Source organism: Haliaeetus albicilla, chromosome 28, assembly GCF_947461875.1.
Source record: "Haliaeetus albicilla chromosome 28, bHalAlb1.1, whole genome shotgun sequence".
Lineage (NCBI taxonomy): Eukaryota > Metazoa > Chordata > Aves > Accipitriformes > Accipitridae > Haliaeetus > Haliaeetus albicilla.
In genome coordinates, this window is record NC_091510.1 from 16,113,600 (window position 1) to 16,140,081 (window position 26,482).

A 26,482-nucleotide genomic window follows, 5' to 3' on the forward strand; every position below is an offset into this window, starting at 1 on the left:
TGTCATTTATGGAGTGGGCATTGTGACAGCTGCCACCACTGTAAATATACCCACTTTACATTCTGTGAAAGGGTGAGTAGAAAACTTAACCGGCGTCTTCAGACCAGATGCCATGGTTAAATAGTCTTGTGTAGACGATTCTCTACCTGGAACGTTTTAATCAGGTTCCATAGTCTCAAGGATAAATCTGTTTCCCTTGTGATCTCATTTCTTTTTCCAAAAATCGTAATAAAAATCGATTTTCTAACCGTTCAGGTAAACCACGTTCGCACCAGAGACTTTGACTGCTGTCTAGTTGTGCCCCTCATCGCAGAATCTGGCAATAAGCTGGAACTGGTGATTAGCAGAAACCCGCTGGCATCTCAGAAAGGAAGCTCAGAACAACAGACTTCAGCGAGTGGGGAGTGGAGCGATCAGAACAATGCCTTCCTTCAAAAGAGTGGACACGCTAGTGTCAATGCAGAAACGCGGGATCCTACAAATACATTATAGCAGAAAATCATTTTAGTGGGACATTTGGTAACGAAAGACAATTATGGTGCTAAATCCCTCTAAGATTTCTCTGAGATTGAGGCTCAGATGCTATATAGCACTGAAAAGCACAGGAGGTCAGTCTGTCTGTCTCAAGGCTTATATTAATTCTTGGTTACTTTTGAAAAAGTTTTAATTCTTAATTTAGTCAAGTCATTCCATTCTGAGCAGTCTAGCATTAGCAACAGTACAAAAAATTGTAAGGGCCTTTCCCCCCCCCCCAAGTAAGAAACTGGGGAGATGTTTTAAACATGATTTAAATGTTCCTCTCCCTTCAGCAGCAGCTGCTGTTTGAGGGAAAAGCACGGAGTTAACCTCTGGTAACAGCAGTGGTCCAGGTTACGTGGTTTTTAAAAACATTTTATTAGAAAGGAGCTGTCTGACAGACAAGGAAGAGCAGTATGCTGCACTGGGTTGTCTTGTTAAATGACTAGATCTGTAATTTTGGGGACCTTTATTCTGCCGGCAAGAAGGGTGCATGGTGTAGAAGTTTTAACAAAATGGTTGCAGGAAGCTGCAGTATGCGGTGAACGTTACTCCCCCACCTCGGTAAATTCTGTTACAGCGTATGTTACTCCCTATGCAATGAAATATTTAATGGTGTGTCTGGCAACCTGTGGGGATTTTTACACAGAGACCTTTTTAGTGGAATAAAACCTCTGAAGGAGGATTACTGATGAGTAAAACTGAAATGATTTCAGACAAATTAGAGAGGTTTTAAAAGAAAATGGCTTTTTTTAAACTATGGCAGTGGAAGATTGATACAAAAGCTCTTTAATGATCCACAAACCTGTAAACTTGTACTGTCAACACGTGAGCTTTTTAAGTCGGTCAACAATTTCTTGAAGGGACAAAAGTCCCATTTAATATGCTGTTTTCAGCCTTCTTTATGATAAACATTACCCCCTGCAACACGTTTTTAGAATTTAAAATTGTAAATATATTTTACAAACACATCACACAGATTCTCTCCTCTCCCCCCAAGCAATAAAATACTGCCAGTTGCTTTATATGCTCACCAGCAGCTGCTTTGGTTTATTCCAGTATTCAAGTTGTTATTAGTAATTCTTGTTATTGGTGAATATAAAGATACTGGATTTGTACATTTGTAGAGTTTCCATATCTAAGCAATCACCTTACAGAGTTGTTTCTGGTCACTTTAACCTGTTTAACTGTATCCCTGTTGCTGTTTCCAATACATGAACAAGCTCACCTGCCTTGCACACACAATTATCTCTGATTTCTATTTCAGCACTGCCAGAGGAGGTCAGAATGACATTCAATACTGAATCATGTTAAAAAAAAAAAAAAAAAGAAAACAACCAACTTCATGAGTCACTTAAATATGTATTTTTATTTGTAACAAATAAGTATTAAACTGTAAAGTATTTTTGTACAAATTTAATACTTTAATAGCATGATATTTATCGTCTGTTGTTTTTTGAAATTCAAATTGTTGCAAATATTTGTATGGAAAAACTGTATAAATTGAAATAAACAGTGATTTAAAGACATTAAAAATGAGATAGCATTTTTCTACTTAATATTTTTTCCATAGCTGTAGCAAAAAATACCACCTTTATATTGGTGGTACCATTTTTCCTGCCCTATGTGTAAAAAAAAAATTTAATAATTGTTAAAAGCAAGCAAGCTGTCCCAATTTTAGTACGATTTGTCTGATGTTTGATTAATAAGATGACTGTTTGATCTCAAAAATTACAATGCAGCAAGTCACAAAGTACACAAAAAAGGCTGAAAGTGGAATGTTACTTGATGATTACTTGAACTCCAACTTGGAATTCTGCTTCTCTTACCAAGATCATTACCAGCATATAACTATTAGCTAAAGCAGCAATGGCAAGTTCTACATCTCTTCCAAGTACAAAGTGGGAAAAAGTTTCTGTGTCACTGATTGGAACTTTCCTGTGCTATTTATAACAAGATTAAAATCCATACTCCGATGAAGCTTCATGCCTGTAGTTCTGCCACATTGGAAAAGTCTAAAGGAGTCCCCTTTATGAACTGTTATTTTTTGACTTGAGCAAACTGCAGTTTGGGCACACCAGTTAGTTACAGCTTCTCATCAATTCTGCAGCATCAGGAGGTGGATAAATCTTGAGATGGATGGCTACAGTCTTTAGACTTAGAAATCCCTGTGTGTTTTTTAAGGGAAGGTCTGGAACCTGTAAGACCTGTAAGTTCATTGTCATGGTTTAACCCCAGCCAGCAACTAAGCACCACGCAGCCGCTCACTCGCTCCCCCCCCCCACCCAGTGGGATGGGGGAGAAAATCGGAAAAAAGAAGTAAAACTCATGGGTTGAGATAAGAACGGTTTAATAGAACAGAAAAGAAGAAACTAATAATGATAACACTAATAAAATGACAACAGTAGTAATAAAAGGATTGAAATGTACAAATGATGCGCAGGGCAATTGCTCACCACCCGCCAACCAACACCCAGCCAGTCCTCGAGCGGCAATTCCCTGCCCCCACTTCCCAGTTCCTAAACTAGATGGGACATCCCATGGTATGGAATACCCTGTTGGCCAGTTTGGGTCAGGTGCCCTGGCTGTGTCCTGTGCCAACTTCTTGTGCCCCTCCAGCTTTTTCGCTGGCTGGGCATGAGAAGCGGAAAAATCCTTGACTTTAGTCTAAACACTACTTAGCAACAACTGAAAACATCAGTGTGTTATCAATGTTCTTCACATACTGAACTCAAAACACAGCACTTGTACCAGCTACTAGGAAGACAGTTAACTCTATCCCAGCTGAAACCGGGACACTCATTCTTCACCAAAACAAAAGAATGATAGGATTTTTGATGACTGACACACCAAGGAATCACCTACTAAGAACAGATCACTGAAAATATAAAAGTCTTGCTTTAAAACAAGCTGTTCTTCACAGAACATGCAAATACAGAAAAGCCTTTGAAAATCTGCATACCCTGCTTCCCTCTTCCAAATCTTGAAGGAAACAGGTTCAAGAAAGGTTCACAACAAGGACAGTTAATGGTTTGTTAAGCTTTTGAAAAGCTTCCTTGGAGTCGGTTGTTCCAAAGTTAGATTCAGAAGTCTGGAAGACTCAAGTGGGGAATCTTGTACTGTTGCCTGCAAAACAAAACAAAATTGTTATCAGAGTTTGAACCAGAACTAAACTACAGTAACATCTTCAGGGAAAAAAAAAACCAAAACCAAAAAAACCCCCAAAAACCCTACCTTTCTCCATGACAGAGCTCAGAAATGCAATATAATGAAAAAAGCATCTGTTAAGCATCTTTGCTTATATAAAAATCAACAATTAAATTTTATATCAATCTTTCACAGCAAGTCAGCTCCTAAAAACTGACTTCTGTACACAAAGAATAAGCTAATATAGGCTAGGCTAGCCAACGGATCACTCCAGTGACTAACAAGATGTAAAAATTTACTGCTGTTGACATTGTAACTTCTTTTTCCCTGTTAGTCATATATTACTCTGGGAAAACATCTGCCAAACTTGACTGCTTCCATTACTGGTCATCTTGAAAATTAATAAATAAATAATAATAAAACAATCATAACAGTATCCAGGTGACTTGCAGTGGTCAAAGAGCACAGAAGTTTGGGTTAAACTTTCTCAGTAAGGAGATACTTACAGAGGGTATTTTTGTAGCATCCTCGGAATTCTCTGCAAGAGTTTGTTGTCTTTTACATTGATACTGCTGCAGCTTGCTCGTCTGCTCTTCTTTATTGAGAACTGCTGACCCTTCCTGTTTAAACAAGTCAGTCAGAGGTGCGGATGGGTCAGGAGCACCTTGAGTTACGGAAACGGACCGAGTCTCAAGTTGACTTTGCCAGCTCTTCGTCAGGGAAGAGGAAGTTTGTTTGGGACAGTTGCTTGCTTCTGCGATTGCCGCTCTCAAAAATGTCTCTAAGCGAGTTTTTCTGGGTATATTCTTGTTAGCGACCGCTCTCCTGAGGTGCAGCTCTTCAGCTATAACATAGACACGGCAGCGTCCTCTGGTCACGGCTGTGTACACATGCTGCCAGTGCTGACGGCCAACATTGCCAACCACGTAGACAATGGTTTTTGCCTCAGAACCCTGAAATGTGTTTAAGAACACCTTATCAAATTAAGATCTCCAGTAAGTAGTTTAAAAAAAAAAAATAAAAAGAAAGACAGACAGGTTGACAGTTTACAAGAACAAGGAAGTTGGGACACCTTCAAGAGTATTTTCTATCCTGCATTCAAGGAATTTTAGTTTTAAGAGAACTTCTTACTCTTTCACATGAAAATACAGTGCATTAGCAAGATAAAGCCATGAGAAAGTTTTATCAGCTCATAGTTTTGTTTTGTTTGGGGTTTTTTTGGTTTGTTTTGTGTTTTTTTTTTACCTGAAATGCGTGAACAGTTCTGGCCCATGCATGTTTGATGTGACACAGATTCTTCAGTGCCTTATACTTCACAGTGAAAGTGGGGCCGTACACGCTGCTGATGGTCAAAAAACGCTGTTTATCAGTCTCTACATCCTAAAGAAATAGCACAAGAACACGCAGCAGTAAGGAAGGTTGTATCAGCAGTTCGATCAATGTCTACACATCTGTGTGTGTGCATATGCTAGCTTTCCCTGAAATTACAATAGCCACAATGTCAACCTAGTGAAATAGTTTCAGAAGACACTAAACCCAAAAGACTGCCATCCTTCACTGACTACCTTCAAGGAAAATAGTTTCAGTTTCAGAAGACACTAAACCAAAAGACTGCTATCTCTCACTGACTACCTTCAAAAAAAACAGTTTCACTCTACAGGGCCTACCCTAACTCCTTCTGTTTAGTAAGAAAAATGCTGAGAAAGGAAGTTTTACCCCCCCAGAAAACTTAGATTATCCTAAGGTGCAATGAAATAATACCAGTGAGGCTGTTTAATGATTTGTTGCCACAAATGGAGAAAAGCCTGCTCTCTCCGGCCAACCCTGTATGGTCCCCCTTCCCCATGCACAAATACTGATGATACTTTCCCTGGACCCTCTGCTGAGTCAACTCAACTCACTGAACCCAGCAGAAAAATACAGGGTTTTGTGTTGCTGGATTTTTTGGTCAGCTTAGTTTTCTGCCAAAGAAGAACTCAAGCTGTAACATTAGCTTTGTTCTTTACTCAAGACTACATTTCTACCTATATGCAAAAGATTATGCATTTCAGTTACAATATATTTGAGTATTTACAGAATTTATTTACACTGGACATTAGCAGACCAACTGAAGCACATTTACAAAAACACCCAGAGATTTTTTTCTTTCATTCTCTATTGTGAGTCAGCCTCTTCCTTGCCTTTCACACAGTAGTTTAGCAGGAGAACTAAGTCTGTCTTATGAACTGAAATTATAAAGTGTGAATTGTTCTGTTCTGGGGATTCAACAAGGACTGAATCAGTTACCACGGGAATTTGTGCAAGTTCTTGCAGCAAGCACTTACCCCTGTTATGAAAAATACATCCCCATTGCATAGTCGTTTGCCCTCCTCAGCAGCCTCTGTAGCATGAGCCGTTTCTCCACTTTTGCTTTCATGGTGCTTAGGATCCTCTCTGAAACCACAGTCTGGCAAGAGATCCCTGAGATATGTATTCCGCGTGCAGACAATCTTGTCATTAATTTGAAATGAAGGTTGGTTTTTATGGTCTCTAGGTCAGAGAGGAGAAGTGTCTTTACAAAGTATGCATTTACCATCTCTCAGTATTTCTTCTCCATCCCCTCTCTATACTTGGGCCAGATTAAAAACTTAATAATGTTCAAAAGAGTTAAGACAACTCAAATTTAAAAGAAGTTTCTTGAACTTTTGTAGAACACAGTAATATGGAGTAGCACCAAAATCCTGCTTCCAAAAATATTTCAGAATCTATTTAGAAATCATACAGTGGCAAAAAATAATCAACCTTGACAGTCTTTTTCAAGTCCATTTTAAATAATTCAGCAGCAACTCAAAATCTTGTAATTCACATAATGACAATTTAAATGAAAGGCAGTTCGTTACCTCTGTTCACAGTCCAGGTTGAGATTAAAGAACCCATCAAAGAAAGTTTATTACATAAATGTTTCTAACATAAATAATGAGACCTAGAAGAAACATTAAAAGTTTTATACTCTTATTTTAGGTTGTTGGCCTGGCTGTAACACTTCCAAAAACAAAGTGAGATTGTTCAAAGTAAAAATTGCAAGACACTGGCTTACCTGGTTACATGATTTGAATAGTGTTGGCAGCAAAGTTCATTTATTAGATCACAATCTTTCCTAAATCATACAAAACAAGAACATGAACAAAATCGTGATGTACAAAACAAAGTTACATGCAATGTCACATTAGCATTAATTTATAAATAATGGAAAAAGCCCATTTTAGCTATGATGATCATCCACCAACAATTAAAAACAATAGCTGATTCAGAGGTTAGAAGATAGAGCAGTAAAGGAACAGTTTTGTCTAAATACCATAGAAAGTGAGCCAAGGATGTTTGCAATGCATACCTATATTAGCTAGATTTGTTTTTAAGATAAAGAAGGAAACTAAAGAAAAACTAAAGTCTGGATATATTATTTTCTGTCTGTGGATGTATTAAAAATAGTCAGGTTTATTCGCTTTTTAAAGACCTGGAATTTTAAATGCACATTATGTATCTATAAATATATTCTAGAAGAATCTTACACGGAAATCGTTAATAACAGTATTGTACCTGAATGCAGACTGAAGAAATGAAATTGATTTCGGAGTTCCTCACCATTCACAACAAACAGGTGAACTAGCTAAAATTTATAAATCACTTATTTGAACACTAGTAACCTGTAAATAGTGGGTGGTTTTTAATTGCTGAGAAAAGGTTCTTCACAAATAGAAGTGGAAGAGTTTTTTCTTAAGTACCCTTCTGTGCAGAAGTGTAAGTTTATGGACTATTGGTACTACTGGACATTACATTTATCCCTTCAGTGTTTCTGTGAGGCCATCCATACTATTCACGCTCCTGTTGTGGTTCACATTACCAGTGATTACTAACCTTTCCAATCTTCCTTCAAAGTGTGTTAGAACCCTACACCCCACCCCTTCTTAAATGATGAGTACTGTGCTTCCGAAAACCCAAACTGTAGGCATTCACCACTGCCCAGCAGAAGCACTAATGCCCATCAGATTATGTGACTAAATCCGGCCCTTGTCCCATGGCCAAAATGCAAGTATCTTCTGTCATTTGGTCAATGTCCACCTGTGACAGAAGCACATATAGACAGTAGGTTATATGTTCCATCATGCACCCTGGAATTCACACCTGCCGTGATGCGATACGTTTGAATATGGACATGTCTTTGTATTTTGCAGGTTCCTCCTGCAGTCAAGCCCCCACTTTTCGCTTCTGAAGAACACTGCACTTCTTTAGCAAACACCACAGCACAAGCTCCCAGAGAATCTACTACAAAAAGCTGACTGCTTATGTCCATCCTTTTTTTCTTTAGCATAAACAGTACAGATGAACAGGAACATAAAGGCAGAAAAATAACATTAAGCTTATAGAACAACGAAGCAACTCTCCATGGAGAGACTGGGGGGCAACCAGAAGATACAGGAAAAGACACCTAGCCTGTTGTTCTCTCTAGTAATTTTATGACGTTGCCACTAGTCTCTCCAACTCAACACATTCAGCTCTTTTTGGATTGTGGCTGCTAGCAAGGATTTTTTCAGTATCTGCATGCTCCGTTACCTTCTGAAAGCAATGAACTGCGATTGTTTGGCATCCTCCAATCCTGGTCCTTTTTTAAGTAAAGCCTTTATAGCAGTTTGCAAATCTGTTTTGGAAGACACAAGAGGTAAGGCATTAAATATGCAGAACAATTTCAGAAAGAAAAATATAATTCAATATGAAATTGCCTTCACTTATTTCTTGCTTCAATGACGTTTCAACTCATTTAAAACAAAAAAAAAAAAAACAAAACACAAAAACACCCACATCACAAAACACCCACGTACATACTCTCCCAAAAAAAGCATCAATCATGCAGTTATCCCACTATTAAAATCTCAAAGATGAGTGATATGGAAGGAGAGAAATTATTTCTCTGTGTTAAACAGCTGCATAGAGCATCTTTCATGCAAAATAAAGTTCTGATACAGCACATTAAAGAGGTAAAGGTAGAACATTTTTAAGCCACAGACCTATACATTTAGATTTCACAGAAGAAATCCAGTTTTAGTGTTCTGTTTGCTAAGTTGCTATATTAAGGTAAGGTGATGATACTCACTTTTTTTTTTCCCCACATCCCCCCTGAAGCTTTTTGATGCATATAAAGTAGAGGCCGCTCAATCCACTTATTCAATAAAGGCCAAAAAAACCAATAAAAAACAACTGCCCTAACCCTGACCCGAAAACATTTTAAAGAAATACTGGTGTCCCCTCTGCTTCCATCTCCCTAATTTGATTCTAGATTTGGCAGCACATTCCTGTCCAACACACCATCCTGTTACAGCTGCTCTTTACTCAAATGATTCACCTCCAAAAAATTCAATCTTTTAAGGTTTGACAGCTCCAGCTACAACATAAAAAGGTGATCACATCCGACTACACTGGTGGAAGCTGTATCACCCCCATTTCAAAACGTAACTGGTGAGCTGGAGCTCTACAGAGTATCCTTTCCACTTAGGGGTCTTGCTGTGTGTACTTACAGAAGGCAAAGGGTAAACTATGAATCTAGCATTTACATTTATACCACAAACAAAACCAGACTAAAATCTTCCCCAAATGTTAGTTCCAGCCAAATAGTCTATGCTTTACCAAAGGGAAAGTCAAGATCACAAACTGACTGTACACACGTACTGTCACAACCCCCACCAGCAGGCAAAGTAATAAAAATGAATTTCTTCTCTGGGCTTGGCATTGTCATTTCCTCATTCCAACCAGGAACTTCCAGCACCTCATCAAATTCAGGAAACATCCGCTGAGAGATTCTTGACCAGAGCAATGGAGGGAAAATGGAAAAGAAAAAATCATCTCCAGTTAAAGGATTCCAGTGTATCATCATCTACATCAGCCTGAAGTTCACCATTTATAAATTTTTGGTCATCTACTCTACATACACCAAAACCTCTTTCTTCTGATCATAACAATTTCACATTTAAAAAATTGGTAATTTATTCTCTAAACCTTTCAGCACTGCAGCAGATACTTAGTACTACCTATAGAGTTCTTTTCATGGGAGCAGACTGGAGTAACACAGAAGTGTTACTGAAAAAAAAAGTGAGAGTGTTTGTAAAACACTTAGTAGTTCTGGACATCTTGCAAATATTCAGAATATTCTCAAATTCCTAATGAACATCAAAACATCTCAGGCACTCAGACCTAGATTTTGTCGTCTGAGGTTTTAAAAAAAGAAATCATGCACTGACAGTAAACAAGATTATTTCCAGACCAAAAGTAATGCAAATGCTGGAAACATTTAGAGGTTCTAGGTATTGATACAGCAAAAATAAAAAGAAACTCTGATTTAATGGCCCTTGAAATCTAAACAGTCAATGTAATTCAGCCAGTTTTAGCTGTTGTCACACTTAACCAGCAATGTCTTTAGAACTTCCTTTTTAGAGAAGCAATTGTAAGTCATTTCAGAAGGCATAAAGTGCATGCACAACTCATTTGAAAACAACAGAGAGTATTTGATAGTGAAATACACCCCATAAAATTCAGGAATATTCCAGCACACACATTTTTTTGTCCAACAGATACACTTCTGGAAAAATTTGTGGGGTTTTGTTGTTTTGGGGGTTGGTTGGTTTGTTTTTAAAACCAGTGTTACTGATTTTGAATAAGAAACTGTAACAGAAGCAGTACTAGAGAGTCAAATCTGGATGCACTACCATTTTGCAGGTAAAGGACCAGACCTACTACAAGAATGCTTCTTATATAAGAAAATCCTACCTTGATGCATTATCTACAATTAGTTGCGATTCAGCTCTGTGATTAGTTTGCAGTTCCACAGAAAAGCCTCTTGATTTTAGACCCTCAAAGACATCAGCTAACATGTTTCCTGGAGCTATGCTTGGTAGCTGTCTAGTATCACCTAAACAGAATGCAAATTAGTATTTGTGAGAAGCAATTACAGTTCACCTGTTAAAAACTGTCTTGAAAAAAACACACCGGAATTAGTAAAACTTCAACCCTCTCCATAGTAACATCCTTCCTCAATACAATTCATGTGAAATAAAACTTTCAAGACTCTAAGAAACATTGTTTGGGGAATCAGGCTGTAGTGTAGTTCAAATTTTTCATATTCGTCACTCAGCAATGCTTTACTAGCAGGTGCAAATCGCTCTGCACGATGAACACTGACAGTGATCACATCTTATTCAAACACATTTTGAAAGTTACATATTTAAAAACAAATGCCATAAATGGCACACCAAAAAGCAAACCTCTGAGAAAGCAGGAAATTCTGATTTTACATGGTTTTGTTTTCCTTTCTGAATTAAAACAAGATGATCCTAGCATTAAGAATGACATGAAACCTCCCTTCTAACATGTGATTAATATGCTAACATTAGCTTCTTTAAATTTAAGGAAGTCAGAAAAGTTTTCCAGTTGCAAGACGTAATAAGCTACCACATGGAAGTCATAAGACTTTCAGAATCAGACAAAACACTGCTAAACAGAGAATGGAGATACTGATACTTTCATAATGACAGTTGAGATGGAAAACTGCATATCTCATCTGACCTCAAGAATAATCAGAAATATCCAAGTACAGAACAATTTAACATTCTGGGGTTTTCAAGAGACAGTGAGACCAGAGGCAGCTCTGATAATAATACACAATATGCAGTGTAAGCAAGTATTGTATAATGCTAAATTTGCTTTTTCACTTACCTAGAATAATAAGTTTGGAAAGCTGAGCATTCTCACACAAGAGTTTTAAAACGAAACTAAAAATCCGTACAGACACCAAACTTCCTTCATCCACAATCAGAACCGTCACAGTAGAAAACTTCCACGGCTGTACTTGTCCACTCTGCTTCCACCGTTTAAAACTAAAGATGATCTAGAAACAAATCGAAATAAATCAAGCTCTGACACTAATTAACTGTAAACAACTGTCTTATAAAGGCAGCCAGAGTGTGGTATCTCCTAACGTTGTATTTAGAGCTATTACTGGAAATTCTAAACTCAAACCTGTACAGACTCGGAAGACTCAACCGTTCAGTCTGATTTTCCCCCTTGGTGAGTACATATCTAGCTGAGATTATCAACACTTACTTACACAAAAGCAGAGAAATGCATCTTTTTTTTTTTTTTTTTTTTCCTGCGGGGACCCTAAAGGATCTAAGGTCAGCCATTAGATGGCTCAGTAACAGAACACCTACTGCAACTTGCTGACATTAACAAATCCCCAACATTGCACGGGGAAGGGGAACAGGCAACTATCCAGTCCCCAAAGATAACCTAAGCCCACAGTAGTTCTTATGTTACTAAAATTTTGATTTATACAGGTTATTCCACACCTCCAACGTCTTCTTGGCACCTTCCACTACCTAGGACAACAGAGACTTGACCTAAGTTTATTAACAAAGAGTTTGCTTTCTACTTTTTTCTAAAAAAAATTGTGCAATATTTAACAGTGATTAAGAAAACACTGTGTGAATGAAATTTACCTTATTATTCAAGCCCAGGCTACTGATCTCTTCATGTATGTGCAGGTATCAGTATGATTGCTAGGCAACAGGACACTAGAAAACAGGTCTGCCATCTAGAAAGTATTTGTCTTCATAAAACAAACAAAGAAAAAAACCTGAGAAGCTAAAAAGACCAGGTGCCCTAGAAAGGCACAAATTTGAGATGTATATAAGTAGAAAAAAAACCCCAAAGTTACAGCAAATAATGTATTTCAAAGGATTGATTTATGATTCCCCAAAATGTAACGCTGACTTCCAAATGCTGACAAGCTGTACCTAAGCATTATCATTAATAGCTACACATTTCATAAGGAAAGTTCAATAACAGGCTTTTTTTTTTCAAAACAAGAACAGACAATGCCAAAAGGTCTTTCAGAACACAATATAGAAAAAATTTAAAATTCCTTACCTGATGCAGTGTATATGCAGGAAGCTTAGTTTTTTCACTCAAAAGGTTTGCTGCGCTCCCTGTAGGTGCAGTAAATAGTACATTTAAATGTTTTTTTGTGTGCATGTTCTCTGACTCCCAATGACAATCAAAGGTATTCCATTTCTCAGATGCATCCAGGTCTTCTTCAAAGTCTTTAGAAGCAGCTTCCACTTCTTTTTCTATCTGCATTAAGTGATGAAAAAGGCAGCTAACTATTGTGCTCTTCCCAGAGCCTCCTTTTCCACTTATGATTGTGACAGGATTAGAACAAATCTTTTCCATAGCAATCACCTGATGTGAGTCTACCTCTGCTTTACTTTGGGTACCAGATGTAGACCCTACTTCCTTTTCAGGAAAGGGATTTTCACAGTTATGATTGTTCGGACTATTTTCCTTCAGATGTTCCATTTTATGAGCCTGGGTAACATTCATTTTGTTATCTACCAGTTCTCTTGATGTCTCAGAAACATTAAGTATCTTTCTCACATCAACATCCAGTTGCCATGAGCGGTTTGACAGAAGGTCGCCTATATACTTTGCAATGGTTTTTTCAGATTCGTGAAGATCTGGCAGAAACACTAGTTTTTTCTCCCTAATCACTATGTTGTGATCTTTCAAAAATTCAAGAGATTGCCAAACATGCTCAATGGACATATCTTTAGATACAAAACGAGCTAATTCCTCTTGTTCTTCGTAAGTATGTCCCATGTCTCTGCACCGTGTCTTGAGTTGATTGTACAGAATTAATGCATTCTTCTTCAAGTCAGGAATCTTCCAGAGGAGATGTTCACACTGACAAAAGGCGGCCCACATTGCCTCACAGCGAGAAAGGTTCAGCTCCCTGCGGGTAATCTTCTCCCCAAAAAGAATAAAAGCAAACATATATTTATTTCAGAAGATGTTAGCCTCTTGCTGAGTAACATTCCTCCTAGTAAATACAAATTGCAATTCAGAGGGTTGAGTCTACAAAAATTTATGTATTTCTCATAATGTACGAAGTTACAGTGCTTTTCAAGCTATATGAAAGCAAGATATTTAAGAGTAAGATGGAATGAGAATTCTTCTAAGTCACCCTTCTGTATAAAACAGAAACTTGTAAAAATCAAAAACCTGGCTCAGAAATCGGGTATTAGGGAGAACTCGTGCACACCTAATTAGCACAATTTCAGGTAAAGGCACAAAAACTGTAGAGACAGAGCATAGAAAAGGCATCAGCCAGAATACCGTACCCAATTCTGAACGTGCTACTTCATGCTATGCAACCTTTACAGAGACCACCGCAAAATAGTGAAAGACTGAGATGTGCAAAAAAGATGAACTATTGAGGGAAAGAAAAATGAATTGGACTTGCTGAGCCTTAAGAGAAAAAGCTGAAGAGAGTTCTCAGGCAATAAAAAACCTGCAGCGAGAACGCAGGTCCTTGGTACAAGAAACAAGAGAGCAACAAGTCTATATTGCATCAAGGAACAGTCAAATTGGATATCAGGAAAAGCTTTTTAAAGGAAAGGATGTAAAACACTGGAACATATTGGCTAGACTGCTGAATCTCTGAAACTGGAGGTCTTAAAGACAAGTCAGAACATCTGTCAGTAAAAGCTTTGGGGGGCTGAAGCAGAGGGATTAACTAATCACATTTCTGAACTATTAAGCAGTAACTCCCATCTGAGGTACAGGAGTGCTAAGGTGAGGTGCAGCAGTCACACAGCAAGTGTAGCAAAGGAAAACAGGAAGGTAAGCAGCAACCACAAATCCCATTACAAAAGAGGAGAACCACTAGACCAGATGACCTCTTACAGAGTAACTTATCTATCTTACTATGAAAGCATAGATACTGTTCTATGTATTAAGAACAGAAAATCTCATTTGCTGGTATAAAACTGAACAGGACAACTGAGGGTTTTAAATTAGCTTTCTTACTTTTGGCCCAGTTACCTCAATTATTTGTTGCCTGTAGAAAAGACTAAACAAATGGTTGTAACAAAACCACTTTTACAATCTTCTGAGATGAATTCATTGTAGACCAACTGGAAAAAAAAAACCCTTTGCTAAAACCAAGTCCAGTACATAATCCATTTCCAAATGAACTAAGCTTACCTCCTACAAATACCCAGTTAATAAACTGAGAGTAACTGAAACAGAACTGTATTCTAATGAAGCTCAAATGTAACAAACACCACATTTTTTTCCCTGCTTAACATTACTTACACTGCTGAATCCAAGTTTCCATGGCTCATTCTTTAGTATCTCATCCAATTTTGTTAGCATCTTGTCTTGAAAAGGTACTTCCTCACCATCCATACCATTGTTTTCTTCAGTCTTTCTTTGCCAACACACCATATCCAACAGACTGGAAAAATGATGTGGCAGAAGAATCGGCAAGAACTCCAGTATCGTCGGAAAAGTCAGAGCTACCAATACCGCCTTCCCTGCAACTGTACGCACCATAAACCAAGAAAGTTTTAAGCAATATACAAAGATATTTGTAAAGGCAATTTAAACTGACTCTGGCTTTTATCCTTCTGCCTCCCCTACATCCAAAACATTCCAAATTTCTTTCAGGTTCTTATTCTTTTTAATCCTTTTCAAATTCTTTTAAAGTCTGTTTTCCCTGAACTGCCTTGGGAAAAAATAATGTAAACAGATGACATAAAAACTGCAACTAAATGTACTCATTTGGAAAATATGTATTATGCACTTGGTTTGAACTGCATACTCAATAGCATTTTGTAGAAAGTCAGTTCAGACCTCACCACACCTGCCTCTTACCTAAAGATAATTTTCAGACAGATGTACAGAAGAACATTTAAAATCCAAAATAAGAAGAGAGGTTTCTAAATCTGTAGTATCAGATCAGTAGAGGAACTTAAGAAAACAGTGCTCTCCACTGGCTTTCTCAATGACCCCAGAAACTTAACCTACCACTTTCCCTGTTTGTATCAGTCCTGGGATCTGCAAAAGGGGGAAAATGAAACTGATTTGCTGTATACCTTGCTTTAAAAAACACATTTCAGAAGAAAGTGAGACTTTTATAAGTTTTACCTCTTGGCCAGAAAAAAAACAAAGATAGATGCAATTTTTAATTAAGTGTTAAGGAAACTCTGTAATTCCAAATATAAAACACCAGTTTTTCTCAGTTAAGTACTTTTTCTCATCACTGTCTTACCTACAGAAAGGCAAAGATAAAACCTTTTCCCTTTAAAGCAAGTACTTAATTTACACAGGGAGAATCAACACACACTATTGCCACACAAAAATATCATGAAGGCCTGAAGAACAAACTGCTCGAGCCCACAACAATTAATGACAACCAGAAAAAAATGTCAATAGTAATAGTAGCAATATGACCCACCAGGGAGGTGGGTTGTTGTTTCTATTGCCCAATGATAGAGAAAGAAGAAAACTTAATTTGTAGTAAAGTAATTTAAGTTAGATATTAGGAAAAATCCACCAACTAGAAGAACAGTGAACAGGATACCTAGGCACTCTGTGCAATCTTCACACCTGAAGATTCATGAACATACTGGACAAGCCTCAGTCAAAAGTGATCCATATATCCCATTAAAACTCACGCAGCGAACGAGATCTGAGTTGCTACCACTGTCAATTCCCATCCCTCTGTGGTCATGAAAAGATTTAAAGTCCACAAACAGGGGTTAAGAACTTTTCTACCATCACAAAAACAAAACAAAAAAGCCTCAAGTCCATAAAATTGTGAAAATTTTCTTCTCCTTATACATGTGCTCTGGAGTAAAGTCAGCTCAAGTCTAGCAGAAGCTCTGAACTCTCCTGTTAAGACACAATTTGACCACCGAAATAGTCACCTCCATTTTTTGACCTGACACTGCCCAGTAAACCAGGTACCAGAAGACTTTGCTTGCACCTAACAGTAGGTAGACTCAAAGTGTCTGTACAGATTTATGCAGAATTTAGAAGACCTCCTCCGATTCAGAGCACTGAGTCCCCACAGCCCACAGATGGCTCTGCACAGCACCAACCCAGGACTGCCTGTGTCCACATCAGGAACATGGTATAATGGAAACAGGTCATCAGAGCAAAACAAGAGAGCTAGTGCTGAAGACACATCTTGGACGTCTTGAACTTCTGTATTTCACTGTTTTGCTTCAGACCAGCCGCAGTCTGGTCCAACAGACTGAATGCCCATTAGGGGTTGGAGTACCTTAGGTGTGCAACTGGGACACATCTTTTGGGTTTCATCCAGGAGGAATACAGTCAATACTCTTGGAGACTGCCTCACAATGAGGACAAGAGGGATGTTTGCTTCAAAAGCACGCTCTGGATCCAACCTCTGACACTCATGTAGTCACACCAACATAGCCCACAACAGGATCCTCAGCAATCCTGAACTATCTCCATGTGGGGACACTCCAGTGTTTCCGCACTCTGCTCCCCAGCTACACCAACCTGCTGATGGGCAGGATTCGAATACACTTAGATAGCTTGTTTAGTGCAGCTGATTTGTACTATGGTGAGCTCATTTGCTCTTCCCCTGCACTACAAAGAAGCAGCTATACTATTTCTGAACACCTATTTGTCCTAAAAAGCCATAACCACCATGTTTAAGCAGTGCTAAACCCATTTTTTAATAAGCCTTGTTATATCTGAATAAACTATAGGAAGCCAGCACCAGTGTCTTTGCATCCCTAGCACAGACAATCTACTCAGTAAGCCTACAGAATTCAGGAAAGTCCTTCTGTGTTTCTAACTGTATGCCTATCTTTAATTGATCAACTGTCCCACTGTCCTCAAATTTAAAAAAAAAGAAGAATCTTTGCATATTCAAAATTCATTTGAATATACACTTCATATGAAGACATGGTGGCTTGAACACAGTATCTGAGATAGAACTCATTAGCTTATAAAACAACCAAAATAGCACAGGATATACCTACATGATTTTGAAACATGGTAGAAGATGTCATAAGCGCTGGTGTCTCCTTGATTCTTCCCTGTCTGTAAGTGTGAAACTTGGAACTGTTTTAGTTTTTCTTCAAGATTTCTAAAACTCAGCACAGACCTCCTAGGAAGCCAAGTAAAAAACTTTTTGCTTAAATCCTCAGGAACAGCACATTCCTTAAGAAAGAGCGAAAAAACTTGTCGGTTGTTTTCTTCTATATCAGTCCGCAGAAAGTATGATGGATATCCTTGCATAAAGTACGTCGACCCCCTTTTTTCAGCTTTAATGTTAACTCTCCACCAAGGGTCAACCAATGGAAAACATCCAACTACTACACACTCCTTTTTAGAGTTGTCTTCTTGTATAACAACTGAATCATTAAAAAGAAAAACAAAACCATTGTTAATTGATAGTCATAAAGATTAAAAGTTTGGTCTGATTAAAAGAGTTTTGTTTGTTCAAAGCTTATTTTTGTCTTTTGTATAAGTTGCAGTAGTAAAAGTAAAGCAGGGTGTCTCATAAACTTCCTGATGTCAGTCTTTCCAGTAGTACTTAAAAACAAAAGCAAAACCAACCTCAGAAACAGGCACTAAAACTGCTTCTCTAAGTGTCAGAACTACAAAATTAAACTTGCAAATGAATATTAAGCCAATTAAACACATTAGCATACGGTTTAATATCACACTATTTATGCCAAGTCAAGTTTGCCATTCAACTTTAAACAGTTTTGCCACGAAGTATTGCATCACGGTGCCTATGTTCTCTTCAGATACACTCGTATACCAAATACTTCCTGCAACTGAAACCACCAAAATTATAAGCAATTAATATAATAAACTCTTAACGTTTTGTACAACCTGGTTTGCCTCGTCTTCGCCTCACAAAAATTAATACACCGTTCCTCGATCCATGACTGGGGGGACTAAATGCTACGACCAGAACAAAGCAAGCACCTGCGTTTAGCAGGACCTCCTTCTCACCAAACCGGAGTACCAGCAGCTCTATTTATCCAACTTGCCTATTTTGCCCTTGTTACCTAGCTCAGTTCAGCCATTTTTTAAACAATTTTCGGATAAAATATTCTTGCTAGGCAGAAGTTGCTCCTACGTCACCTGCTTTTCTGAGTAGAAAGTAGAGATTTTTAATGCCGAGTATCAACACTTTTACACCTCGCAAAAGAAAAAAAAAAAAGCATTGTTTTTGTGTTTTAGTTCACTTGACTGTTAAAACTTTTATGTTTTCTTACTGTTGCAACACTGCGGCCACACAACAGCGCAAATTACACCGCCCTCCTCCCGCCGCCCCGTAACTCATCCCCTGCTGCGCGTCGTTGTCCCCCCACTCGCCAGGCACGCAGCAGGCGCGGAAGGCGGGAGTTTCGATTTCATCTCCGCCCGAAAACATTCCCCGCCGGCGGACAAGAGCCTCCCGGCCCCGGCGAGCCGGCCGAGAACCCAACACGGCGGAATGCCGACAGCCGCCTCTCTCTCCACAAGCGCCCGCGCAGTTTGCGCGCCCTCCCCGCCACCCCACCGCCCGCCAGGGCCGGGCCCGCCGCCGACCCCCAGCACAGCCCGCGGCCCAGCTGCCAGCTCCCTCCGAGGGAGGCGGCGGGCAGGGGAGGACGCCGGGGGCTGCCTGCCCGCCCGGCCCCGCTCCGCTCCCGCCGCCCCCTCACCGCCTCGACGCGGGGGCAGCGCGGCCGCCAGCTCCGGCCCGGAATCCTCCAGGAGCGTGGCCTCCTCCATGTACTGCTCCTCCTCGACCTCCTCCTCGGTATCCGAGCCCGCCGCCCACTGCGGAGGCGGCAGCGCCAGCCGCGGGGGCAGCAGCACCCCCCGCAACTCCACCACCGACCCCCGCTGCGGGACGGACACCGCCATGTCGGTGTCGGTGTCGGTGCCGGTGCCGGTGCCGCGCCCTGCCCGCCGGATCCCGCCGCCCGCCGCACGTCCGTCCCTCCCACAGCCCGGCGCGGAAGAGAGACGCCGGGCTGGCTGAGGCGGTTCCCTCAGGGGCGGCGGTTCCCTCAGGTGGCGTCGCCCGTTGGGCGCCGGGCGGGTGTCCGCGGCCTCTTCTCCTCCCGGCGGCGGCCAGGCGGCCTGAGGAGGCCGTGCCGGGCGGCTGGAGCCCGGCAGGTGAGTTGGGCTGAGGTACCGGGTCACGGGCAGAACCGGCGCCTGTTGCACCGCGGGGCAGAGAATTGGTAATGGCGGTGCGACCTCCCAGGGGAGGAAGGAGCAGGCGCTGGAGGCGGGCAGGGCTGAGCCCTGACCCACGGCTCTCGCCCCGCCATTGTTTGTACTCGTGCAGCGGTACCCTCCTGCAGAAATGGTGCATTTTTTAATACCTGGGGTGATAATTCTGTGCCTTTACATGACCCCGATCACAAAACCATCCAATCAAAACCTCTCTACAACTACCTGAAGGGGGGTTGTAGTGAGGTGGGTGCTGGTCTCTTCTGTCAGGTGGCTGGAGATAGGACGAGAGGAAATGGCCTCAAGTTGAGGCAAGGGAGATTTAGGTCAGATATTAGGAAAAATTTCTTTACTGAGAGGGTTGTCACACATTGGAATAGGCTGCCCAGGGAAGTGGTGGAGTCACCATCCCTGGAGGTATTGAAAAAGCACGTAGATGGGGTACTCCATAACATGGTTTAGTGGGCGTGGATGATGGTTGGACTCAATGATCTTGAAGGTCTTTTCCAACCTACATGATTCTATGATTCTGTAAATCGTGAAATCAGATTTCCAATATATCCTGTTGTATTTCACCCAGCTGCCCCCCAAAGTCATCTAATACTATGTATAACTGGCAAATCGCTTTCCAGGAGGTCCTAGTTTAAAACCACCTGTACTTCCCTGTATTGTAGCCCAGGCAGTTCACAGAGCTGCTTAGTCTTCACTTCTGTTCAACACTGCAGATTTTTGCCTTTTCTGAAACTTTTGTCAAACAGTAGTTTCATGTTTTCTTGCAGCTCGTCGGTGAAAATACCAAGCCGTGTCATGGTTAGCATTGATCTCTCCTGAAGTCCACCAGAAAGCCTGCTATTTGGTGACGAAAGCAAGTATTTCTAGGATCTATTTTAAACCAGTTTTCATTGGTGAGTAGTTAACAGGTTAATATTTGCCACATTGTTATGTAGCTCTGTTTTTTTTTTACAAAATGGCACATACTTGTATTTCTGCATGTTCACCCCTATCAGCTAGTATATGTTTTCATCAAAGAATTAAATCAAGTTCATTTGATAAGGTTTATTTTCAAAAAAGAAAATGCATTTTGCTAACTCTTGTGTTTTCATTTGCCCCCTCTTTAATATTTTAACTATTTTCTTCCAGTTTCTCCTTTGTTTTGCTTTGGACTGATGTCACACTAACTAAACTGGAGGCCACTACGGATGTCTTGCTGCCACTTCAGAGTACCAGCACGCAGGTTAAAGGAGAGGCAAAAGCAGTAGGTGCGGGTGCAAAGGCTGGTGGATTCTTCCATTTGAGATTAAGTAACTGAGTGGTTTTGCACTCCAGATGAAAGTACAGTGTAGAAATGCCCTATATCACACTAAATGTAACATATTCAGTCTAGACACAGCAGCAGATAGTTTGCCCAGCTTCTGAGAAGCTGTCAGCAGCATAGGCATACCCTTCAAAACAGTAGCGAAAGTTCTTTGTACATATGTTTAGAAAAAGTGATACCTAATAAAAGAGAGCAATATACAACATTTCCTGTTGGTCTAAGGTAAAAGAGACCACATCCTTTTTCACATTGTTTCATGACTCCTTCCCATGCAGGAGGCCCTCCGCCCACAGGACTACCCCACAAAGAACAGCCCTCTCTTCACCACCTTCCTCCTTAGAAAACTGAGGGGCCTTCAGCTCAATCACACCCAGGAGCATGGACTCTCCCTGTGTCCTGGCGTGGTTCTCTGCCACTGCTCCATTTCTGGGAATACCTACATTACTGTGTCAGGTAATATCTGTAAAAAGACAGAGACATGTAAACACAACTTTTACGATTTTTAAAACCAGCTGCAAGTCTCCTCCAAACCTAGAGTCTTGAAGTAGTTGTTTTCAGTTCTTGTGTGAGTTAACTTTAAATAATGGTTTTCTTTCTCCACTTAATTCACAGATAATGAAATAACTCCTTTACATGGCAGGCCGAAAACACATGGCCTATAAAAGGGAGACAGGAGAGGGGACAGAGGCATTCATGTTAATTTAAAAAATTTAAAGCATTAGCTTACTGAAGTGCTTAATGGTGTTATGCAGTGATACATTTGAATCAATGCTTTAAGATACTTTTTTCATGGTGAAACAACATTTCACATTTAACTGTGTATTGGTGTAAGTGAAATGGGATGTCTGAGTGCCCCCTTCTATTCTGAAAATACAAATTTAATACCGTATTCAGCAAGCCTGACTCTGGAATTTCCTTGTCTTTCTACGGTCCGTACTGTACATGCTGAATTCCTGTATGGTGTCTTCAATTTCCGTTCCTCTTTGTCATTCAGTTAAGGAAATACTCTATTTTGTAAAGACTGAGGAACACATACTGAGGGTTAGATGCATCTTGATTATGAATGGCTTTCTGTGTGCCCAGCTTTAAATAGGTAAGCCTTGATTTTCAAAAATGTGACTATTTGCTGCTCAGGGGAAGACAGACTGGTTTTCTAGAGCTAGGTGGTCAAGTGCTGAGAATTAGAGGATCCTTTTGAAAATTTGGGACTAAATGATTTGTTCATCTCCACAGTGTAGCCAAGTTTAAGGTTCCCATCTGCTTGGTTCTCTTTCCTTCCCTTACTCAATACTGCTACCCATGCAGTTAGAGAATAGAAGCTAAAGTAAATCTTCAGTTTTATGAAGTCAGTGGTAAAATTGTTAACTCTAATACAAGAAAGATTCCCTCCATGAAAGTCATATTATAAGAGTGAAAAATATAAAAATAAGTGAGCAGCTGTATAGATTTAGAAATTTACAACACATATGTACAAGAAAAGATTGTTCAGCATTAAAAAACAGATGAACACAATGCCAGGAGATTCAGTCAAAAATTACTCTGTCATGAAGGTTTTAAATCACAGTTTGAAAAATACTTTGAAATCTTAGATCAGCTTTGGGGACTAGCTTTTTCTCCATCACATCTCACTTCAAATTCCACCCCAAAACCCAAGAATGTACAGTAAAAGGAAAACATGCTTTGACAACCCTATGATTTTACCTTCTAATGCACCATAATATCACACTGCCATGGTAATTCATGACTCTTACAGTATAATCTGACATGACACTAAAGAAGTTATTACTCTTCCATCTGTGGGGAAAAATCTGTTTATAAATTTGAACTCAATATCACTGCATTTAGTGGGAAAAAAATCCAAAGCCCTAAAAAGCAAATAGTCACAATGAACAAGGAGAGATCATTTGCGCTGCCTCTTACTGCTTTGTGTCTTGACATGCAGTAGCAAGTTTTCACTTAATAAAAAGTATGCACATATAAATCTCCACCCTTTAAATGGGTATTTGAAAACAATTTTCAGCACATTCTGGCGTGTATAATTTATACATTGAAGGGTTATATTAATGCCAGCCTCCAGAATTAAATAAGACTTGCTACATTTCTTAGTGTTGCCACATGCCAGACATCCCCTTTAAAGGGATGACTCGCAGCTTGTCTTTGAATCTGACTAAGACCAGGGGGGGATCCCCCAGTCTCAAATTCATTTGGATATTCATTGCTTCCTGATACTCTGCTGGGATTTGAGAGATTCCTGTCTGCCAAACTCCAAAAGTAAGTCCGAATTTGCCGTCCAGGAGCATCAACTGGAAGCCCTCAGAACGTGAAATTAGGTGAGGTATCTAGCACAACAGGAGGCAGGAGTAGTAGAGAGAGGTTTAAACTCTCATTCCTCTTGAGATGGAAGGCTTTCAGTTTTTCCCTTTGATCTTTTAGGGTGCAATAGAGGAATCACCTCCACAGCAATACTTTTGAGGAAGGGAAATGATTGACAACAGCAACCCAGCCTAGCTGCCTTTTGAAATACTAAATTCAAGTGCTAGACCCCAACAACAGTGAGTTATCCTTACTGCTAGTAATGAGCTTCCTGGAAGACGACAGGAGGCCCAGGAGTTGTCAGCTACCACCAACGGGACCTAACATTAGATGATGGTGATTCTGGAGATCTTGGGATCCTATACACAGGTGTCAACATACAGAAGCTTTTGGAGGGTGCTGGCTAGTGAAAAGGGGCTGTAAATTGACTGCAGATTAATTAAAACTGTTACTTACCAGAGTTTTTCACGTGAAATCTCTTCACAGCTGGATGACATTTCTATAGATAAGGCAGAAGGTGCTAATTCCATAGACATGTTTTTTCCCCAGACAGTGAATTTCAGTAGACGTCAAACATGCCATGAATGATATGTATATGTCTCACAGGTTTTATTAAGTATCAAACTAGCAGAGCTTGAGACATATGTAAACACTAAAAAAAAAAAAAAAGGTGAGAGTTGTAAGAACTTCATATTGCAGCATCCTTAATCACTGTCTAGAAGACGGGCTTTTTGAAAAGTTGAGAGTTGTAGGATAGATCCCCCTGGTCAGGACGGATAGAGTGAATTGACTTGGAGCTCTGCCAATACAAACCATAGCATTAGCAGTAATGTTGAACTCTGCCTGCAAAACATGCTTGGCATTGTCAGAGCTTTAGGAAGCAAGACAAGTTCTTTGCATTTAATTCAAAGTTCTGACACAGGACTGCTCCCTATTAAAGGCTTCAGAAGAATCTAAAAACCAACACAACCTTTTCATTATCCAAAAAAACCTGATGAAGCCTTGATGCAGTGTGCAGAGCAAATGGTTTGAAATAGATGTCAAAAAAGCCTACTTAAAAGTAGGTGTCGTGGTTTCAGCCCAGCCAGTAACAAAGGACCACGCGGCTGCTCGTTCACTCCTCCCGCCCCCCTCCGGTGGGATGGGGGGAGACGGAGGAGAGAAAAAAAACAAAACTGGAACCTCGAGGGTTGAGATAAAGGCAGTTTACTGGAACAACACAAAGAAATTGCAACAACAACAACGGTACTAATGAAAGAGTATACAAAAAGAGTGATGCACAGTGCAACTGCTCACCACCTGGGACCCGACGCTCCGCCACTTCCCCCACTGAAAAGTCGAGACCACCCCCCGGCCCGCTCCCCATTTATATACTGAGCATGATGGCACATGGTATGGAATAGCTCCTTGGCCAGTTCAGGTCAGCTGCCCCAGCTATGCCCCCCACCTCCCAGGTTCCTGTAAAAAATTAACTCTATCCCAGCTGAACCCAGGACAGCAGGCTTCTAAAAAGTAGAGGAGAAACAAACATGTTTGGTAATGTCATAAAGCTTACAGTCCTCTATATAGCCTATATAGTCCTTTATGTAGCCCTCTACAATGAAATCCCTTTAAAAAAAAGTTCAGCAGTTACTTTTTTTGTGCTTTGACTACTGGTTCTTGTTTCATAGCTATGTGTAGTTTCTCAGCATCCTCTCATTCTTTTGTCTGTAAGAAACATAAGACAGAAGTTGTTTCGGCGTTCCCTCCAGGCACATGGTATTTAACATAGAAGGCAGAATTGCTGTGTCAAATAGCAAACGCTCAACTATTATTGGATATAATCAAACCCTTATTGTGTACATTTACACTCTTCATGTGCCCAGGCTAGTAACACTTTAAGAACCTAATGAGGTGTGTAGTGTAAGGCCACCTATCTTGTTCTTTGGAGTTAATGCAGCCATCCTAAATTTTCTCAAGCTATCTAAAAGGGCTTTGCCAGTATGTCACCATGACATCAGCTTGTGCTGCATGGAAATGCTAAGTACAGCGTGTTTGACAGACAATAGTGTTATCTCTTGATCAGCCACAAGAGAGAGGAACTTTATTCAAGATCCTATGAATATTAAGTAGGACTGGTATTCCTAAGAGTTGTTAATCAGCATGTTATTTTTGCGGTGAGCTTGCTGAGATTAGGTACATTGCTGAAAATTTTCTTCTTTTGCATGAGATCTTGGAAACTTGTTATTATAGGAATGTTAGGCTTACTTTTAAAAATCAGTATGTTTCTAGTCTCAAGGTTGTCAAGAAAATGGATACTACATGTGCCCTGCCAAGCCCTTACCTGCCTTTCTTATAGGCAGTGTTCTTCATGGCCATTTATTTGCTATTCAAAGGCTATTCAAACATTCATTTTTAAAAGCAAATTCAAAAATACTTTCTTTGGTGTTGCAAGGCTAACTTCCCCCAAAAACTGGTAGCAGGAAGGGAGGTCTCATTCTTCTTTCTTCCCAAGAGCACAAAATGTTTGCAGCATCTGGTATATATTTCCCCTTATAGTGTAGGATCAGGGTGGCTTTAACTTAACAACACTGTTGCAAAGCATTAAAAAAACCCAGTGTTAAGAGTTTCTTTTCTATGTCTGAGGGAGGAAAAAGCAACCCCAACACAAAAAACTTCCTGGATAGAATGGCTGCTGCTATGGACTTAAAAAAGATATAACTATTTTTATAATTAAATTTATGTGTACAAAGAGTTCTGCTTGAATATATTACATTCATTCACCAGGCTCCATGTCATGCTTACAGGTTTGTATTTCTCAGGAGAGAAATCCAGAACTGTTATATAATTCTCCAGGAACAGATAAAACCTCCCTTAACAGTGTTTTGTAGTGGATAATACTTTGCAGTGCTGTTTCTAAAACAGTCTATATCTTGGTGGGTTATTAAAAAAAAAAAGACTACATTATCCCAATGTGTTCCATTAATGAAAAGGCTAAGGAAAACAACAACAAAAAAACCCCCTGAAAATCAAAGACCAGCCTTCCTATGAAATTCCTGAAATCCCCCAGTGCTATTTGTAATGAAAGTTTGGGTAACTATAATGACCATGTGATAATATTTTGGT

At 39.9% G+C, this 26,482-nt stretch overlaps 2 protein-coding genes and 1 long non-coding RNA gene across 12 annotated transcripts in view; 2 read left to right on the forward strand and 1 right to left on the reverse strand.

The window, feature by feature from the left end:
- The window catches only part of GRIP1 (glutamate receptor interacting protein 1), a 327,461-nt gene extending 325,608 nt beyond the window's left edge, over nt 1-1,853 (forward strand). For all 9 annotated transcript variants that reach the window (XM_069773563.1, XM_069773571.1, XM_069773562.1 and 6 more), the window contains one exon: nt 256-1,853. In XM_069773563.1, the coding sequence (XP_069629664.1) occupies nt 256-492 (237 nt within the window). In that variant the 3' untranslated portion in view covers nt 493-1,853. The remainder of the gene's footprint in view (nt 1-255) is intronic.
- Nucleotides 1,854-1,922: 69 nt separating this feature from the next.
- HELB (DNA helicase B) lies at nt 1,923-19,590 on the reverse strand. Of its 2 annotated transcripts, none has more exons than XM_069773573.1 (14): nt 19,230-19,590; nt 17,547-17,921; nt 14,842-15,068; nt 12,616-13,488; nt 11,404-11,575; nt 10,459-10,600; nt 9,364-9,494; nt 8,254-8,338; nt 6,740-6,799; nt 5,988-6,192; nt 4,909-5,043; nt 4,170-4,616; nt 3,308-3,642; nt 1,923-2,723 (listed from the first exon to the last, which is right to left on the reverse strand). In XM_069773573.1, the coding sequence occupies exons 1-13, from the start codon at nt 19,432-19,434 to the stop codon at nt 3,541-3,543; spliced, it is 3,159 nt and encodes a 1,052-aa protein (XP_069629674.1). In that variant the 5' UTR covers nt 19,435-19,590; the 3' UTR covers nt 1,923-2,723; nt 3,308-3,540. The 2 variants fall into 2 exon arrangements, with proteins under 2 accessions (XP_069629674.1, XP_069629675.1); XM_069773574.1 differs by having other exon boundaries at nt 1,923-2,707; nt 3,291-3,642.
- Nucleotides 19,591-19,986: 396 nt separating this feature from the next.
- Nucleotides 19,987-24,383, forward strand: LOC138682445 (uncharacterized). Its single transcript, XR_011322528.1, has 4 exons — nt 19,987-20,654; nt 20,890-21,004; nt 22,059-22,157; nt 23,498-24,383. It is a non-coding gene; the product is annotated as an uncharacterized lncRNA (long non-coding RNA).
- The last annotated feature ends 2,099 nt before the right edge of the window (nt 24,384-26,482 follow it).

What these genes read in the sequence shown, in the direction of transcription:
- HELB (XM_069773573.1), bottom strand. Translation starts at nt 19,434, where the DNA reads ATGGCGGTGTCCGTCCCGCAGCGGGGGTCGGTGGTGGAGTTGCGGGGG. An exon ending in ATTGTAGATAATGCATCAAG is followed by an intron (nt 9,495 to 10,458) that starts GTAGGATTTTCT and finishes GCTCTGGTCAAG; the next exon opens with AATCTCTCAGCGGATGTTTC. An exon ending in ATGCTACAAAAATACCCTCT is followed by an intron (nt 3,643 to 4,169) that starts GTAAGTATCTCC and finishes TTTGTTTTGCAG; the next exon opens with GCAACAGTACAAGATTCCCC.